This window comes from Pleurodeles waltl, chromosome 3_1 (genome assembly GCF_031143425.1).
Source record: "Pleurodeles waltl isolate 20211129_DDA chromosome 3_1, aPleWal1.hap1.20221129, whole genome shotgun sequence".
Classification (NCBI taxonomy): domain Eukaryota; kingdom Metazoa; phylum Chordata; class Amphibia; order Caudata; family Salamandridae; genus Pleurodeles; species Pleurodeles waltl.
In genome coordinates, this window is record NC_090440.1 from 681,560,550 (window position 1) to 681,580,657 (window position 20,108).

The window sequence follows — 20,108 nt, forward strand, 5'->3', positions numbered from 1 at the left end:
GAACGTCAAGGAGCAGATGGTCTACTTCGGTTCTGAGAGATCGTTCTCACCCGAGCAATGAGATATAAGGTTCTGGATAGCCAGTTGTCTACCTACTCTACTCTTGTGGAGCCTCAGAAAAAAGAGGTTCCGATATCTGTCACCAAATTCTGGAAATTTTCTGAAGTGGGCCAGATGAGATTTGGGCCGGTTGGTAGCAATCTTAAAAGGAAGCAGAAAGTGGTCGGACCAAATCAACTTGCAGACCATATTCATAAGAACCTTCAGCGAATGGTAAACAATGAGGTTCAAAGTATGACCAGGCATGTGGGTGAGGATATTTACATGTTGTTCCAAAATAAAACCTTCTAACATGCTCACAAACTGCCTGGCAGTGGAGCAACTAGGTTCATCAATGTGTCGGTTAAAGTAGACCAGCACTAGGAAGTTTGGTCAAAGAATAGAAAGTTGGCCAAGCAAATCCGTAAGTAAACCCAGGGACTCATTGGAATCTATAAATTAGCACCCCTGACAACGTAAAAGATGGATCGACCATAACAGAAAAAAGAGAGAACTTCGATGAGCCCAAATTTAACAGCTCTGGTGTCGTACACGAAAAAGTGTCTTGATACACTACTGGCAGACCTCCTTTCCTCTGATCTGCCTTTTCAGTGTGGTAAATAAAGAACCCAACTGGAATGGCTAAAGGTATGTCCGGTAAGGAAGAGTCCCTGAGCCACGTTTCTGTAAGATCTAAAAAGTCAAACTTGTTGTTATCAAGCAGATAATAAATGTCAAACGTGTGTTTAGGAATAGGCCTGCAATTCTGCTGAAAATATTAAATCCTGCAGCCCTGAAAGTACTTCACCCTTCCTGAGTGATGGGCAGTGGAGTCTCACCCTGTAGCCAGCCATCAGAGGCAGTCAAGGCCAAGCCACAGGCCAAACACTTCAAAAGCCAGCCTTACTATAATGCTCGCCAAGATTAAAATTATGAACACACAAAGGGAAGGCGCACTACACTTGGTAGTCTGCTAAGCAAACCATCAGCATGGCTGACGCTCAACGTGATCCAGATTTGGATGGGCGCAGATGGGCTTGCCTTTAGCACACATTCTGCTTGCCAGATGCATGCTCACTGTGCATCTGCAGCATTGCACTGCTTAAATACACAGTAGAAAGCCAGATTCAAACCACTATGGCGTGTCAAAGCAAAATGGCACCTCTGTGGTAAAATCAGGAGGAACTAGGAAGTGCCCAAAAACGATGTAAAAGCACAAGATGAAAACACAGTCTTAAAAGTCCCCTTCATTTAAAAAGCAACATAAAAATGATTAGCTGACCACACCCACCACAAACAAAATTGAGCCAAAAAACAGTGTCAGCCAGGTGCGGCTCCTCCCCTAAGGGAGAGGAGTGTCGCTCTCCCACCCCCGCTAGCAGCAGCAGCTGCAAAACCTTTACAAGAAAACAATAATAAACTAGGTTTATTTTTGTTTTCTTGTAAAAGAGGCGGGGTCACGGCGACGAAAGGGACTGAGGTGGAGTGCACAGCACTCCCCCTACATGCGCATGCATGTTTGGCCACCCATCTCGGGCCGGCCAAACACACATGTGCACTAGGCTCTCGCCGGGCTGGAGAGAGCAGGCACAGGCTCCCAGTCTGCCTGGGAGCGCCCTGGCTCAGTGCTTTGACCAATCCGAATGCTGCTGTCATCCTGCCAGCAGCATGACAGCATCGTTCAGATTGGCTGCAGTGCAGGCTGGGAGCCTGTGCCTGGGGCTGCAGTGAAGGCAAGAGGAGTGGCACAGTGGTGGTGGCGGCGAAGGTAAGTGGTTTTTATTTTATTATGTTTTTTCTGACCCCCCCCCCAACCCCTCCACCCACCATGCACCACCCCCTAAACGTGCTGTGAGCTGCTCCTGGTGTCAGCATTCCAAGCCTCTGCTCATCTGTGGCACTGCACTGCTTAAATACTGAGTAGAAAGTCCGATTTCAACCACTGTAACGCTTAGAACCAAATTGGTGCCTCTGTGATTAATCAGTATTCTGATATAATTCTTTCATAGATGTCCCATGCATCTTACACATCTAAGTCACCTCCTCAGTCTCCAATCAGAGCATAACCAATGAACAACATCCTGACTTTTCATAAAGTACTTGCAAGAGGAGCTGTTAAACTTAATATTCTATTAGAGAATCTTCAGCCATCGATCTCTGTTATACTTAAAACCCTCCATAACTCCAAAACCTCTGTTACCTTTAGTACGAGGCCTTTAAGAAATAGTAGAGGAAAAATGTTTAACACCCACTACAGTTAAGGCAGTAGCACCATGCCCACTGAAAAAGGACAGACCTCCTCAACAAGATCCGGATTTCTTGAAAGCAAATCTGACTCTGGATTCAGTCATTATTACAGCGGTCTGAAAAAAGATATAGATCTGCCCCGGATACATCTGCAACACCAGAAAGGGGCATTAAGAGATAGATCCCATTTGAGAGTGGCACTGCATCTGCTTATTTAAAAATGCCACTGAAACAGCACTACACAAGAGATACCACAGAGAAATATGGGTTGACATGCAGTCTTTCCTTCCTCATGTGCCAAAACATCAGCAGCGAGTCTTGATAGAAATGTTGAAGGAAGGCTTCTAGATCTCAAACCAAGTAATAACTGCTGCAGAGCACTCTGCAGAATTAGCCACTATAGGATATTGCCATGGTATCACTTTGAGGAGGAATTCATGGCTTCAATTATCATACATGAAACCAGATATGCAACAGAAAATAACAAACCTGCCCTTTTCCGGTGTCTCTCTCGGACAACACACTTAAGAAGAGATGTTGCACCTAAGGAATGAAGTCGATAAAATAAAAGCTGTTGGCCTAGAACAATAAAAATGTTCTTTAAGCAACAATATAGACCCAGACTGCAGTGATACGTCTATCAGAGAGTACAGTCCCCAAAATGGTCATACTAGTCTAAACAATATCAAAAGAAGGGTCAAACACAGCAGTAGCATGAGACGTACCAATCACATTCTCCCAAAAAGTATCATTCCAGAAGAAGTTATTCCTATGGAAACTGATATTGAGGCTCCAACACCCCTACTAGAGATACCCACTTCCGCAGGAGAAATGGTGATGTCTCACCTGAAAGAGTAAAAGCTAATCATCACACACAAATGGATCATCAAAATTATATTGAAGGGATACTGTATATGATTAACGGAAATTCAACTGCCTATCACACCGAAACCTTCGCTAGGTCATCACCTGCCAACATTAAGAAAGGACTACAAAGCATGAAATAGAAAAGTCCCTTTTAATTGACAAAACAAAGGCGGGTACTCAAGATACTTCTTGGTACTAAAGAAAGGTCAGTCGGACAGGTCAATGGGGACGGATTCTAAACTTCTTGTTGATGAACAATCTCAGCCTCAAAGAAAAATTCCGGGTGCTCACATTACACCAAATATTCCTGCACATAAAAAAGAATGATTGACATTGTTCAACAGACCTCCAGGATACCTATTTTCAATTTTTTTCTCAACTCATCACAGATGGTTTCTAAGATTCAGAATGGGAGAAAGTCATTACCAGTACACTGTCCTTCTGTTTGAGCTGAAGTCAGCTTTCCAAACGGCTTCAAAATATATGGCAGCTGTTGAAGCCCAACTAAGGAAAATAAAGATGTTCGCTTACCCATATCTCGATGAATGGCCTTTCGCCATGTACTCAAATACAAGCAAAAGAGGATCTTCAAACTACTGCAAATCTACTAAGAAAGTTAGGCTTACAAATCAAGATGGACAAATCAATACAGAAGCCAGCCCGTTCCTCACATACTTGGGAGCCAAAGTAGACTTAAAAAAAAGTGTGTGCCCTTTAGAGGAGGGAGTATCATCTTTTCTAGAAAGATGTCATCATTTAAGAAGTACTCCCAAATCATCAGTTTACCAGGATGCGTGACTCCCCTGATTCATGACATTGTGCACATACCTAGTCCTGACTATCCATCTGTTCATGAAACCTCTACAACAGTGTCTTGCGGACCAGTGGTCACCAAACAGAGGTAATTGGGAGGCTAGTCTTCAAAAACGACAATGGCCTCACCGTCCCTAACATGGTTATATGACAGGAAAAATCCCTTGAAAGGAGTTCATTTTGAAAAGAATAGTCTAATACTGATCACAGTAACAGATGCATAATTGTCTGGTTTGGAAGTCCATTTAAACCATCTGAAAATTCAAGGCCATTGGACACACAAAGGGACACATACCACATCAATTTTGTAGAAGTGAAAGCCATACATCTGGCTTTGAAAGTGTTCATTCCACTGATAACTTTGACTTGCCGCCACAATCCACAACAAGGAGGGAGTCAAGACTATTCCCTGCATTCACAATTGGTCTGGGTTTAGGATCTAGCCAGAGGAGTCATACTGACTGCCATACACATTCTGGGAACTCTGAACCAGAAAACAGATTTCCTCAGCAGACATACTGAAAAGGACTGTTAGGTCCCGAATGACGAAATGGTAGAAGATATTTTCAGGGAACAGGAAATACCATCCATTGAACTATTTCCAGCATCAAAAAATGATATTGCAAATAACTCACATTCTGGGCTCCATAACAGAATTCAGTGGTGTTGGACCTGGCCCTCTCTGGAGGGTCACCCCAAACTTTTTGCCTTTACCCTCCACTTTTTGCTGAATTTGTTTTTGCTGGCCTTAGAACTCTGTGCACTTTACCACTGCTAGCCAGTGCTAAAGTGCTTGTGCTCTCTCCTTAAAACATGGTAGAATTGGCTTACACCAAAATGACATACTTATTTTACTTGTAATTCCCTAGTAAAGTGGTACCACAGGTGCCTAGTGCCTGTAAATTAAATGCTACTAATAGCCTTTAGCACTCACTTAAGTAGCCCCTTATACCTGTCTCAGGCTGCCATTGCAGCCTGTGTGTGCAATTTTGAACTACCATTTTGACCTTGTTAAATAAACCTTTACCAGGCCCAGACTTTCCTTTTTTATACATGTGTCACCCCTGGCCAGCCTAGAGGGCAGGTCGTGTATTTTTAAAAAAAATACATGTCATTTTAGCTTCATATGTTCTCTTAGTGAAAAACCCTTGAATTAGTTTCTCACTATGTCTACCTCTCCCATAGACTAACATTGGAGTTACCTTATATCATTTAATAAACTGTCATTTCCAAATTGGAGTAAGTAACCAGTTCATGTTTGGTGTTTTTGGAATTGTAATGAAAAATCCTAATTTACGGTGAAGTTGGATTTTTAATAACAGTTTTGAAAATGCTTCTTTTAGAAAGTTGGTGTTTTCCTGCCTTAGCCATTTGGTGCCTGCACCCTGTACCTCAGTCACATGACTGGGTGTAGCTGACAGCTGAACTTTGTGTATTTCTCCTAGACACCCACACAGTAGAGTGCCTAGGTGTGTCTGGATGAGCCATCACTGGCAAGATGGCCCATCCAGGCACATCTGGGCACAACCCCATTACACATGAATAGGCTGTGTCCTGCCTCCAAACAAAGAGCTGCATATACCCTGTAGTTAATCCCGAGCCAGAACAGGGGAGGCAGGATTTCTGGGGACTCCAAAGGCAAACCTATAGCAGCTTCAAAGGCACATCTGTTTATAAATTCTGGACCTTAGACACCACCATTTCAGTAGCCTTCTGAACCTATGGATGCTCTGTCAGGAAGAACAGATGAGCTGCTGAAGGGCTGCCACTCAGCCAGACTGCTGCACTGTTGGACTACTGCCTTGCTGTGCTGCTGCCTTGCTGTGCTGACCTGCTGATAACAGGCCCTTTTACCTGGGTGAAAAGGGCTAGACCTGTATCTCTTGAACCCAGAGCCCCAGAGTGACTCAGAGGGCTGGTTAGCTGGCCTCCTGACTTGAGCCTCAGGGACAGAAGCCCTGGTCAACGGGATCGTCGATGATGATGCAGGACCTCGCACCACAGCCTTGCCGCAACTCAGAACTGACAAATGTTTTCGGGTGCATAATGCATCTTTGATGCGGATCCTTGCAATGCTCTACAAACCAGGATTTAAGGCACTCTGTTTAGCGGGCCTAACTGGGTCCCTGTAGCTGGCCCACTCTCCACAGTGGTTGACCTGAGCTTGTGGCGTTATCCCGGTCCGGTGCTACCAGATATCCATAGTTGGTGCTTTTTACCTTCAGGTACTATTTTCACTAAAATCTATAAAATGTATTCTCTCCGGTTCTACTAATTGGATTTTTGCCATTTTGGTCTTGTTTTATTAAGTTAAAAAATACTCTATTTTTCTAACTCTGTTGTTTGGCTCTTTTATGATGTGTTTTGACTGTAGTCCCCAAATACTTTACAAGTTCCCTCTGATTTAAACCTGACTGCTCTGTGTCAAGTTACCCAAGTGTTGAGCGAAGGTTAATTATGGGTTTGCTTGTGATTTCACCCTGAGAAGAAATGTGGTTTCTGCTTGAGAAGAGTTTCACCCCCCTCAACTAATAACCCAGGCCCAGATTTATACTTTTTCACACAAAACTGTACTAACGCCATTCTAAGATGCCGCCTGGGCATCATATTAATGGAATGACGGTAGTTGACGGTAAGGCTGTCTAGTGTTATGAAAAAGGATGCTAGCCAGGTGGAGAAGGGTAGGGGGAACAGGTGGTTGTGCGTCAAAGGATGACGCAAGTATGGCCAGAGGCATAAAAATGCCTCTAACCAGACTAGCGTCATTTTTTTGTCATAAAACCCCCATGGACATGACTCTTGTCTTAGTAAAGACAGGAGTCATGCCCACCACCCCAGTGGCCATGCCCAGGGGACATATGTTCCTGGGCATGGCCATTGGCCCAGTGCCATGTAGGGGGGGCCCACGTTAGGCCCCCCCCATGGGACTTTCTAATAAAATATAAAAAACGTAACTGTACTTACCTTACTTACCTGGGATGGGGTCCCCTCATCTGGTGGTGTCCCTCTGGTGTGGATGGGGTGTCCCTGGGGCTAGCGAAGGGCACCTGTGGGCCCATTCCATGGTCTCTGACCATGGAAATTGGCCCACAGGTCCCCTAACGTGTGCCCTGACCCAGGCGTTAAATAATGGCTCTAAGCAAGCTTAGCACCATTATTTAAGGCCCACTTCCCCCGTGCCAAATTTTAGCAATGGGTGATAAATATGGCGCTAAGGCCATATTATCTTTTTTTGCACTGGAACGCCTACCTTGCATCTCATTGATGCAAGGTAGTTTCCCACAAGCAAATAATGACTTTAACTCCAAAACGTTGGCGCTAGAAAGTATAAGTTAGGAGTTAGGTTTGTGACAAACGTGCGTTAAAAAATGACGCAAATTCGGTGCAAAGCAAGTATAAATCTGGACCCCAGTGTCTTACAAATGGTCAATGCCATTTTGATGCAGTGGTCAACATCATTTGTTTATGTTTTTCCTCCAATCCCATTGATACTATTGGCAATTGTGAACAGGGGTATTGTGGGGTCTTTTATATGCCTCGTCTGTCTGCAACTCGACAGACAATAAGTCATCATTAATGCTGGAATACAGCATCAATAGAAGAGGAAGCAGAAGTAAGGAAAATTGACATCTGGGTAAATAGAATGGGGAAAGATAGAAGAGATTTTGGAAGGTAGGGGGAAAACAAGTGTGGTATATAATCAATTGTAAAATCAATGTAGATTGTTCTCTTTGCTCTGCTCTCAGGCTGATGTCATAGTCTGACATCATGTAGAATATGGAATGTTAGAAAGGTTTGAACAGAGCAGAGCTGAGAGGAGAAGAGTGTAGTTGGCTGTAGTTGGCTGTGGATGGGATGCTCCAATAAAGGACCAGATTTCATACTTCTGTGATCCATGTTTCATCATTTTCAACAACAAGGAAGATGGATAGATGGATGGATGGATGGATGTGTAGGGTTGAACGGATGGCAGAGAAGTTGGATGGCTAGTAGAGTGGATGAACAGATGGCAGTGTGATTGGAGGAATGGCAGAGTGGATGGATTGATGGATGGCAGAGTAGATGGATGGATGGAAGAGTGGATGTTTCGATTGGTGGATGGAAGGCGGAGCAGATGGATGGTAGATTGGATGGATGGATGCAATGTGGAAAGATCGACTGATGAATGAAAAATGAATGGATGACATAATGTAAAGGTGAAATAGAAGATATCAGTAGATGGATGGATGAAAGGATGAATGCGTAAATACATGGATGGAAGAGACAAGGAAGCTGTTGTATGGAGGGTTTGGCTCACTTTCTTGGTGGCATCAGCACTTTAGTTCAAAGTAGGAGCTGTTTCAATTTTCTGGCTACTCTTTTGATAGTGAAACTGTGCAGATTGAGGATGAACTTGAATAAAACCAGATTAGCCCAGACAATGGTGGTACTAGGGCAAATCCAGCACCCGAGCCTAGAGTCCTTGAATTTTGGCTGCATGGCTCCAGATGTCAGATAGTATGGATATATGAACCTCCTTCCCGAATGTATGGAAATTCTAACGGTAAGCAAACACAACTCTACATGATCTTTCTTTGCCTGAACAATGGAAAAGGTTCTGTATTTGGTGCATTGACAAAGGCCAGAACACTAGCACGTAACAAAGAAGTGATTAGTGATTTTAACCTATTTAATTTTTCTAGCAAAATTCAAATTATGGAGCCCCTCTATAAGGTCCATTTTGCTGCTTTAACAGTCTACAGGAAGTCGACCCAACAGACGTATTCCTTCTAAATTTTAATAATTAAAGATTTTCTAGAAGGACTTACAAAAGTATGTTTAACAGTAAAAAGACCATTCTGCCTTGGCAACTCTAGTTAGTACTGTGTATATTAATGGGCCCACCATTTGAACCTAAATGTAAAGCTGCATTGCAGCATTTTTCATGGAACACTGCTTTTTTTATTTCAGTTGCTTTGATTGGCTGCAAGATGGCTTACTGAATTACTTGTTTTGTCAGCAGAAGGCGCTTGTACTGTTTTTCTGTCTGATAGGGTTCTCAACACTCTTTTTTTAACCAAGCATAGTGTATGACTTCCACATCAATCAAATTATTACTCTCCTGACGTTTTTTTCCGAACTCGTCTACTGTGGCAGAGAGAAGACAGCACTCATTAGATGTTAGCTGAGTGTTAAGATATTACGTGAAAGAAAATAAGAGAATCATAAAACAAAACAGTTATTTACGAACAAATCAGACAAGGTCTAGCTACTTCAAAACAATGAATTGCGAGACGGACAGTGGCATGTAAAGTCAACTAGCAAATAGGCTCTTACCTGGTAAACCCAAGGCCCATTCCACTAGAAGAAAAGCAACTACTACGGTTTGGATTAGAAATTTACCCATCTCTGATATCTCCAGAGCTGCTACATGGAGTTCAGTCCACACATTCACTATACACTATCGAGTCTGATTCTCTAGCCGAAGCCAAGGTAGGCCTAGAAGGCCTAGGAATCTTTTCAAGTGATTTACTCAGTAATACACATTCATGCGATCTGCAAATATTTGATAATTACTTTCTGCCCAACAGCCACAAGATAAATTAAGTACCTTGCTACTCTTTTCAAATGTTTTTGACTATTGATGAAGATCCTGTGATGCTGAAAAAAAGGTTGCATTCCATTAGTCCTGATTTGCCATTGTAGGATTCTTTATTGACGTCATAAACAACCCACCTGCTTCTGTACTGTTCAATTCTGTGGGCAGTATGATAATCTGCAATCATTTAACCTTCTATTCTTAAAAGGAACTGAATCTGAGAGGCAACTGCCAGTACAAGGCAATGTAAGAACATGTGCCTACAAGGTTCTTAAAGAAATATGCTCCTTTTCAGTCTACCTGCAATGTTTGCCTGTCTGGGTACATTTTTATCCTCGTGAACTCTTTGGTAGTAAGAGGTCTTGCATGTTGGATGCTGCAAAGCAGTCTTATTTCACCTACATGACAATTGTATATCTACATTCAGGAAGAAAGGATGCCTCGGACACCATTCTATTACACGTTTCCATTATTACGTCCATGGACAGGGGCAAAATTTACTGTTGTTTTCAATGAAGAAAACTATGGCAAAAGGTGTTTGTAGGTCTGCAGAGAATATTCAAGCATGAATGACTTCAGTCAATGTTCCTGCGATACAGAAACAGGACTATAGGTACCTAACATCTTCTCCGTAACTGATGAATTCATACCCAAAACAAAAGAAAAAATATTTTAGACACTTATAGCTGAGCGACTGGACTGTAGGAAATTCCAGAAACATGGGCCCATATTTATACTTTTTGACACAAACCAGCGCCGGCAAAAAATTCACCCCCGGCTAACGCAAGCGCCATATTTAAGGATTGGCGTTAGCAGGTGCTGTGGGCTGGTCAGAGTAAAAAAAAAAGACTCAAACCAGGCAGCACCGGCGTAGGGAAAAATGGGGACTGTGCGTCAAAAAATGGTGCAAGTCAGGTATGAGTCAAAAATCATGGCTCAAACCGGACTTGCGCCATTTTTTGATGCACAACCCCCATTGAAGTGACTCCTGTCTTAGCAAAGACAGGAGTCATGCCCCCTTGCCCAATGGCCATGCCCAGGGGACTTCTGTCCTCTGGGCATGGCCATTGGGCACAGTGGCATGTAGGGGGGCCTGAACTAGGCCCCCCTATGCCACTTAAAAAAAAATAATAATAATACTTACCTCAACTTACCTGTACCTACCTGGGATGGGTCCCCCCATCCATGGTTGTCCTCCAGGGGTGGGCGAGGGTGGCAGGGGGTGTCCCTGGGGGCAGGTAAGGGCACCTCTGGACTGCTTCCATGGTCAGAGACCATGGAAGTGAGCCCACAGGTCCCTTAATGCCTGCCCTGACACAGGTGTTAAAAAACGGCGCACATCAGGCTGTGTGCAGTTTTTTAAGGCCCGCCCCCTCCTGTGCGTCAAAATGACGCTGGAGTATAAATAAGGCGCACAGGCCTTAAAGTCATTTTTGGGGCGGGAACGCCTACCTTGCATGTCATTAACGCAAGGCGGTTTCCCGCATCCCAAAAATGACGCACACGGCAGAATTTTGACGTCCACAAGGTCGGGCGTCGTAGTATAGGTGCACTGACAAATCTAAATATAGACATCATAGAGAGATCAAAAGGAGGCTCACTTACTCCAAGGACCTGAGGGTGAGCCCAAGAGAGATGGTTTCATGACTCGTGCTGAAAACACCCGGTAAGGATGACTCATGCAGTCGTGAAAGTATTTAAAATAACCTACAATCAAGAAGAGCCCCTGAAGAGGAATAATGGCCTTTTATTTTTATTGTTTAGACAGGACTTGCCAAAACAAGCAAGACAAGTAAAGATGGTTTAGACACTCCACCCGGCATAAACTGAACGGCAGTATCCAGTTTAGATCGCACATGCTCTTTGGTAGTAATTTCCAGCACATGCAAGTTGGCATTGCATCCCATTTACATCTTTAGCCTGAGAGGAAGAAGCCAGAAAGGAAATCAAATATTGCTCTAAAATTACCTAAAAATTAAAAATATGCAGAGTTTGCACCTGTCGACAATTCCTACATTCTTGCACCATTCATACACAGTCGTTTGGTGAATCTGCAATTCTGACTGGCTTTGAGTCAAACAGGTAAAAAAAAACTACAGTCTATATTAGTTGTCATTTGTCCCTAAAATGCATGTTCTCCACGTACTTCAGGACTGATCTTTCCCTCTTCCTTGCAATGAGACAAACAATTTATGAAGTTAAGGGGAGGTAGCTGAACTTGGTGGGGGCTTGTAGCAATTAATGTGTAATTCTTTATAACTACTATCTAAGTGTTGCTCTGAAAAACGAAGCAGGCCCATCTCAAAGCCTCTGCCCCTTGACCTGTACCCTATTTTAAAACTTTGGCATGAATAATGGTGTCAAAAGTGGTTAACAGTAGAAACTAACCAAGCCACAGTAATGCTGAGTGTAGCCTATCAATAACAAGCATGTTCAATGCAACGGGGCTCGCATTTGCTCGAGTTGGAGCTATTTGTGTTGTAAACTCCTAACCTAACTTTTCTTGCCACACAAATTAAAAGAATAAAAACACAGCGCAATCGTGCTATGTAAAATGCAGCGCGATCACGCTGAAATTGAAAATGAAAAAACGGAGCGCGATCGCGCTATGTAAACCCCAGCGCGATCGAACTGCGGGGAAAATTAATTGATAAAGTAGTCCAGAAACCAGGCTCAAAACATCGAGCCTCATATGTTTCTAGTAGTTTACCGGTGCTGTGTAGGTGGGCTAAACACCGGAAAAGGCATGACGTATGCATGCCTTTCACAAATGAAAGCAAGCAGATTTTAAAGAGCAAGCCCAGGAACCAATGAAAGAGACTGACATGACTTGTGCGTAGTTTGAAGCCCAAAGAGAGATTACTTTATGGACGGATCGCTTTGCGCTCGCCCATAAAAAAAGAAGACATGATTTCAGTGCAATAAATGATTGGAATCAAGACTTGCATCTATTTGATATTTTAATATACAGAGGGTAATAGTATATTGGTCATAGCAGTGATCTCCACAATCTTACCCAAAATAGTAATTTTGGAGACTAGCTAGCTATGCTGCACCTGTCAGCCTCTAATAAATATTTCTTCAGTACTGGAAAGCCGAGTGCCTTCTTCAGTGAAAAAAGAGGAGGACACAGGGGTGGCTCCTCCATAAGGGGAGAGGAGCTTCGCCCCCGTCAGCATCAGAAGATGCAAATCTTTCAGAACGAAAGGATAATAAAATATGTTTATTATCCTTTCGTTCTGAAAGGGGCGTGGCCATGGGTGTGACGTGTACTGAGGGAAAGCACTCTCCCTCAGAGCGCATGTGTGTTTGGCCGGCCGTGTCAGGCCGGCCAAACACACATGCGCAGTAGGCTGTCTCCGGCCCGTCAGCCAGTTGCCGGGCTGAAGATAGCCTGCACAGGCTCCCAGTCTACCTGGGAGTGCCCTGGCTGGGCGCTCCCAGCCAATCCTGACACAGCTCTGAGCAGCATCAGGATTGGCACAGGGCAGGCTGGGAGCCTGTGCCTGCAACCAGCTGCAGCAGAGACGGAGGAGCAGCACGGCCTGCGTTCAGGTAAGTTTTTATTTTAAAATATTTTCATGTATCCCCCGCTCCCCTTCGCCCCCTATCCCCCCCTCCCCATAGCGCTGCCCCCGCCTGCTCCTTATAAGAGTTGCGAGCCGTGACTTGGAGGACATGAGAAAAATTAGTACGGCTCGTAAAAAGGTTAACTCGAGAAGATTTATTATTTATTAACTTGTGCTGAAGAGTGTTGTACAAGTAGGAGACATACATGTGCAATGTGAATGTCTTTGTCTTACAAATAACTTTGCTAAATTTAGTGATATCTCATCAAATTGCCCCAGACAAAACATTAATTATGGAGGTTGACGAGATAAATTAGCATAGATATTCAGTGTTAGTACCTGCTGCCAAGAAGTGTTTATCATGCAAGTCAAAGGATGGACTTCTGACAGGGACCACGTCTGTCTTTCATTCTCTTCATTCTACAAAACAGGTACCATTCAGCACCACTGTGTCATCAGTGCCAAGAGGCATTCTCTAATGTGCACTATAACTATGTAATTAATTAATGGATCAATTCACGTAATGAGTTGCTTTTTTCTTGCATTGTTTAGAGTGGATCAGATCATCGGAAGAGGACCAATTGCAATAGATAAGAAGTCACGTGAAAAAGGCGATAAGGCTGCACCAACAGATGTGGATGGTGCCGATGAGTTGAGCATGATGGGGCGAGTGGTGAAAGTGGAGAAGCAAGTGAGTATGAGGTGATGTCAATGGAATCGGTGCCATCACACGCGTCACATGGGGAGAAAGACAAGACCCCTCATTTGAGCTTTTTATGTCCTTCTGCCCTCTCCTCACACAATCAGGTGTACACTCTGAGCCACCTCACACAAGTGATCTTCATGCATCTCTCGTCATTGCCTTTCTTACTGCTCCTGCACTGCATGCCTGGCTTTCTATGTCATCTTTGACCCTGCCCTTGGCTTTTCTTTAAGGGCTTCCTCTCCTAACTGCTTCTCTTGCTAACTCATTCGCCTACCTATCACTGCCAGTAATGGCCTGCTCTTCCACCTTCTTGCCCTTAATGACGTCATGTTTTCACCTTCCTTTTCCTGTCCTGAGGCTGCTGGTGAGCAGATGGTGCATGCGTATCATACAAAAATGACAGAGAGTCAAACCTCCCATTCCCCAGGGAACAAGAGGCGGGGGAGTAATTATAGAAACTTATTAATTTACACTAAGTGGTCCTGTACCCAAGGCAGAGCAAATTCTGAATAAATGAAATCGTTACTCTGATACTCCAAATCCTAATAGGTCATATAAATGACTCATAAGGTCATAGGGCAACTGGTAATATTAGATGGAACTGTCTCTCTCTCTCTCTGGTGGAATGAGTACCCTTCACAGTGTTTGTCCTGCTAGTTTGATAGTGGTTTTAATGCTTATGTTGCCAAGGCAGTTTTCTGGGGTTGCCTCAAGAGAAGGTACTTATGTTTATTAGAAAAAGGAGAGGGCAAGTGTATTGTAGAGTACTACTGACTCTGAGCCTCCATATTTCATATATTTAAAGTATGCTTAATGTATAATTACATCATGACTTGGCCTGGCACATTCAGTGGGAAGTGTAGTAGGGTGTGGATTGTGTAGGTAGCCTGTACCCTTGCCCCAAAAGAGCACATGCAAGGTTAAAATGATGGGCACATTAGAAAAGATATCCACATTTTATGTCTGATGTGTTAGCCTTGCAGACTTGTATCTATTTGTAAACATTTCTCATTTTTCTCCCTGCAGGTGCAGTCCATAGAACAAAAGCTGGACCTGTTACTGGGATTCTATAGCCAGTGCTTACGAAAAGGATCTGTCAGCTCTTTCACACTAGCAACGCTTCAGATACCACTGATTGATCAAGACCTCACCTCAGACTACCATAGCCCTGTAGACCATGCTGATATCTCCATGTCAGCCCAAACCTTAAACTTCTCACGCTCGACCAGTGCAAACATGGACTGAAGTGTCCAGCTAAGTATAAGAGTGAAGGACAGTTGAAATGACTCAAAACTGCTAACAGATAGTAGTCCGGCCCCTCGCTCCCCTAACACTTCTTCACTCAGGAGAAAATGAACACATCTGCCTGATCGAAATAATAAGTGAAGGGTATATTTATTGAAAAAAAAGGAACATTACTGAACACCCATAAAACATTGAAGGAAATCTACAAATCCAGATGGCATGCCTGTCAGATGTTGGCACTGGGTGAGGAAACTTTCCTTATGGGGATTCCTTAGAGTATGATGTCTTCAGGCTATGTTACTTTATGCATCTTCCAGAAATTACAGAGGTTTGAGGGGGCTCCTCAGAAGAAAATAAGAAAATTCATGGAAATTTTCTAAGATGTTCACTCTAAGCTGAAGAACAGAGTGGCATGCAACCTAGAGAACTCTCCTTGGTAGTCAATTGAACAAAACGTCTCTGCACAAAATGTACAGTATGTGCACATCGCTCTCTGCAAAGCAGAGCAGTAAAAACCAGTACTTGAAAAGACACAAAGTTATTGAACAGAAGTGAGCAGAAGCTCTGCGCATGACCCACTCTACTCTGTTGAAAGCCGCTTTGAAAGTGCCTAAAAAAAGTGAACTATTGGTTCTCGAGTATCAGAGAATCTGCTGATGCAAGTTCATCTCTGTGGCGTTTGTGCACGACAAGGTTTCTTATTGCACGAAACAGGGAATAGATGTGAGAGATTTGTGGAATTTTCCCTTTTGTCTGCTTGCTTTTTCTGTGTCCTGCGGGCAGGTGCACTTGCTGACTGCTCGGCAGCCGCAACTAGCGCATCTGGAAATCTGTGTTGAAAATAGCACAAATAGTGATGATTTTGTGGGGGGAGAGGGAGAAATTGGGCATGGGAGAAGCACATTGTACTGTGGTTGGGGGGAATGCAAATGATTACTGTTTCTCCCCAAAGTACCTGTACGTCCACTGCACTATGCACTCAGGAGCAGCCATAAGCTCTATACCCAGTGTGAATTGGGGCGCAGGGGAACTAGAGCTGAGATCCTTAGCTATGCAAGTTTTACCCCCAAAGCAAAACCAAGGGGCATTGCAACAAAAATGAATGTGTTTTCATAGTTCTGAGGTGTGCCTTGCTAAGCAGGTGGCCTCCTGTCTCTGTCTATGTGTGTATATTCATCATCCATGTTTCAAACCTCAAGGTGGTCTGGGGACAGGAGGGTGAAAGGCTGAGAAGGAATAACCTTAATGATGTGGGTTTATGGCACTTTAGGTGGGATACTATAAATGAAAGCAGGCGTTCTGACCAAGTCCACGTGCTAGAAGACAAACCTTTGCAAAACTCAACGTGACGTGTTAAGCGCAAAAAAAATGAAATGTTTAATGCTGTAATCATGCGAACGAAACAAATGTTCCTTTACAAAATTCAAAACACTATGTCGAGGAGGATTATCAGTAGAAGGAGTCTAGCCAGTCTTACATAACACTGATTCCGGTAACTTTCCTGGTTCCATATAAACTGTTCATAATTGATTTTACAGATTCATCTTCAACATATCAGATTTAAAAATGTAAACCATCAAGATTTCTTCGTCTGCAGGTCATTCAAAACAAGACTATGACTCAACCTCTCCAGAAGTCTCATAAAATGCATGATAATTCTAAGTGCCGCAATCTTCCCAAATAGAATAAAATTAAGAGGCTTCTTCATTTTAGAAGACTGATCAAAAAGGCTTTTAAAATTGTTCAATGCATCCCTGGTCATGAACGAGATTTGATTGACACTGTCCTGGATCTCATGTCAATTCAAAAGACCCAGTAATTCTGGAAAAAACTATTCGTTTTGCAATTGCATCTTTTACTGCTGTGTACCATCCTTTTAGGTTTTACAGTGTTCTGAAGGTCCCAGACATTTTATTCTGAGGACAATTTCACTAAAAAGTCTTGAGTCTACCAGGGAAACTATTTGCAGACGAGTACTCACCCACTGTCTAGTTCCTCACCCCTTGCCAAAGCTACTAGCTCCCCCAAATACATCACCCTGCGATTTAGCCCTCCTCGTGTCCTCCATTGACTAGGCAAAATATGAAAATATATCATTGTACCTCAGAATGCCATGGAAACAGCACCACAAACAAATAAGTCAGATCGAACAAAGTAGATGCTAATGAATCAAAATCATAGCCAAAGGCACCTAAAAATGGCAACTCTACAAACCCAGAAAGGCATGAAGTGGCATGCTCACTGAAATCTAGTTGAAACGAAATGCCAATCATTGAAAACATTTACATAAAATGAAAAAATCTGATAAATGGAAACAACCCTATAGAAAGTGACATAATTGTTTAAATCAAATTGAGAAGATTTGAAATGATCACTGAAATCAAAATGACTAAAAAAAACACATAAATCAATTTGAGTAAGTATCATTGTACTCATATGGGCAGGAAGGGATATTGAAACTGAAAGCAGATTGAAAGGAACTGCCAACCAGAGGGACCAGAAGTGACAGTGATGGAAAACAAATTGATAAGGAAATGATATCACATTCAGTTTGATTCATTCATCTGTTAAATGGAACCCTTCCATGTCCTCTTAAACCTCCTACCCACAATGTGGTATCTGGTGCATATTACCAAGTGGCAAGCTAGCTCAGCATCCCAGTGTCCGTACTGTCTTGGACATACAAACAGCCAAACCGACCTCTGAAGTGGGCCTTGGGATTTAGTCGAGTGAATTTGGGGACCGCAGTTCCACAGCAAGGGACTTGTAGATGGTGTAAAAGCTATTCCCTTGCATCCAGTGTAGCTTATGCCCAAATGGCATAACAATAGGCCAGTCGATTTATGAAACATTATTCCTATTTGTAAGAGCATGGTACAGGGTGAGTCCCAATCTCTATTTGTCAACAGTTCAGTTTGTTGTCGGATTCAACATCATCAAATCTTAATTGCTTTGAGAATCTGACCACACATGTGGCCTCTACCAGTTCCCCAGCATACAATGTCGCAGGCAATACTGTAAATCTAATATAGACTATAGACATCATCTATCACAGGCATCTCCTATTGCTCTGCATGAGATGCAGTATCCTCCAAGGTCAGAGGTGTTTGACAGCTTCTCTGCTAAAGGTTCCTGCAAGGCTTTTGATCTAGCACCATATAAGAAAAGGCAGTCAGCAATTCTGGTGTCAAGACACAGGCTGTTGGTCTGAAGACAGACAGCACCTGGACAGAATGACTGCTGCTTTTGAGATAGACTACAGCTTTGGGGGACATCACTGTACTTTGGAAAATAGGCTGCAGCATTCCAACCAGATTCAGCTCTAGACACAAGTTACTGCTCTAGAGGTGGACTTCTCTATTGAAGCTCAGGAGAAGAGTTGCAACCCGGAGGTGGGCACAGTTTTGCAGACGAAACCACTGGAATCTTCTACAGACTCCTAACCTCCAGTTACAACCCTGTGACTCGTCAAGGGATGATAATGGGACTCCATGGTCAGAGATGTCTTGTAATTCCTTTTGGAATGGCTAAGTATTCTTAAGGCCATGACTAGAAAGCCTTGTGTGATAGTAGCATATTGAAGGCCCCAGGTTTAAACTTTGGATTTATTTAGTCAATTCTCGGATATTCTCATTACTCCGTTCGAACAATCAACTCTTAAACTCTTTGACTTAGTCCCTATATGAGTATCAGACGTTCGTAGATAGGTTTATCCCAGACAGCATGATTAGCAATAGTAAAAAGAATGAAAGCCAATTGAATTATCGGTAATCATTAGTCATTTGGAATCCAAACGAATTGTGGACTGACAAATATCTCCCTAGATGCAAACTGACCCACACCCTCTGAATCTTACAACAGGTGGGTTGGCCAACAGCCAAACCATCCATTATCTTCTGGACTACAGACCAACCAGATAACTCATGTTGCTCACAGCTTAAAACCCCAACCTTGTCCTGGATATAACTGCTCTTAAGTCAGAATAGGAGTAACAAGGGGGACTGAGAACTCTGGTGTACTCTGGTGCAAATCTGTGAATCTCACCAGTTGAATCACATCTTTTCAATCATTCCATCCTGCTCAATTCATTGTAACTCTTCTGCCTGTTCACTTTTCTGGAAGCCTTCTATGCTCTTTGACTGACCACACTGACAGTCACATCTGACCTCTGCAATTCAAAGTGGAGACCCGTTTCAGGGAGGTAAACACTGTAAGAGCCTTTATCTATGATCACCACTCCGGTGAAGACTTAGAGATCAAACAACGGACAACCCTCATTTACTTTTCCTCATCTCACTTATTGAAGGCGCAACGTAATGACGTCTTAAGAGGGTGGGATGGAGTAGAACTGATGACCCTTTGTCCCACCCTGCTTGCCTGGTACCTCACGTCCAGGTTATTGCATGCCTTGTGGGAGCCATGCCCGCCTGCCATATGGAAATGTCTTGCATGCTCTATGCATGGACCACGCACATTATGCATCCAACAGTGCCCTTACTTGTAGGCCCCTAAGTCCCCCATTTTGCACTGAATGCATCGTAGGAGGTAACTCACTAACCAAGTCTTCCGTCCAGGTTCCGTCTGCCATGTCTTACCTGTGTCTTGAGCGAAGGCAGGGAATGCCTTCACCAAGCTGAGAAAGAACAAAAACAAAACCTAAAAACTCTAAACTTGATTAATGATGCAACATGTTTCTGATATTGTCAGTCCAGTACCTCACTTTAATAACTTTATTAACTTATTAACTTATTGGTTTCAATAAAATTTTCAGTAGAAGGTTGAACGACTCAGCTTCGTTTTTGGTTTTCTCGGATTATATGTTGGTGTGAGTGGAAGTGAGAAAAAGTGTCAACACATGGCATACTAATGTTTTCTTTGACTGGTGTACTTATGCAAGCTGAAGATGGAACTGAAGAACGGTCAAAGGATAAACTGTTGGAGTTCCCTAGCCTTCTATGTCAATGACTTACGCACCAAGAAATAATAGAAGGAATGTCCAAGGTGAGGAGAGAGAGAGATGCAGTTAATTCATAGGCTAATTTTG

General features: G+C 43.2%; 1 protein-coding gene across 2 annotated transcripts in view; it reads left to right on the top strand.

Annotated features, from left to right (window-relative positions):
* KCNQ4 (potassium voltage-gated channel subfamily Q member 4) overlaps window positions 1-19,841 on the top strand; it is an 861,160-nt gene extending 841,319 nt beyond the window's left edge. For both annotated transcript variants that reach the window (XM_069223287.1, XM_069223288.1), the window contains 2 exons: window positions 13,666-13,804; window positions 14,846-19,841. In XM_069223287.1, the coding sequence (XP_069079388.1) occupies window positions 13,666-13,804; window positions 14,846-15,064 (358 nt within the window). In that variant the 3' untranslated portion in view covers window positions 15,065-19,841. The remainder of the gene's footprint in view (window positions 1-13,665; window positions 13,805-14,845) is intronic.
* Window positions 19,842-20,108: the final 267 nt, after the last annotated feature.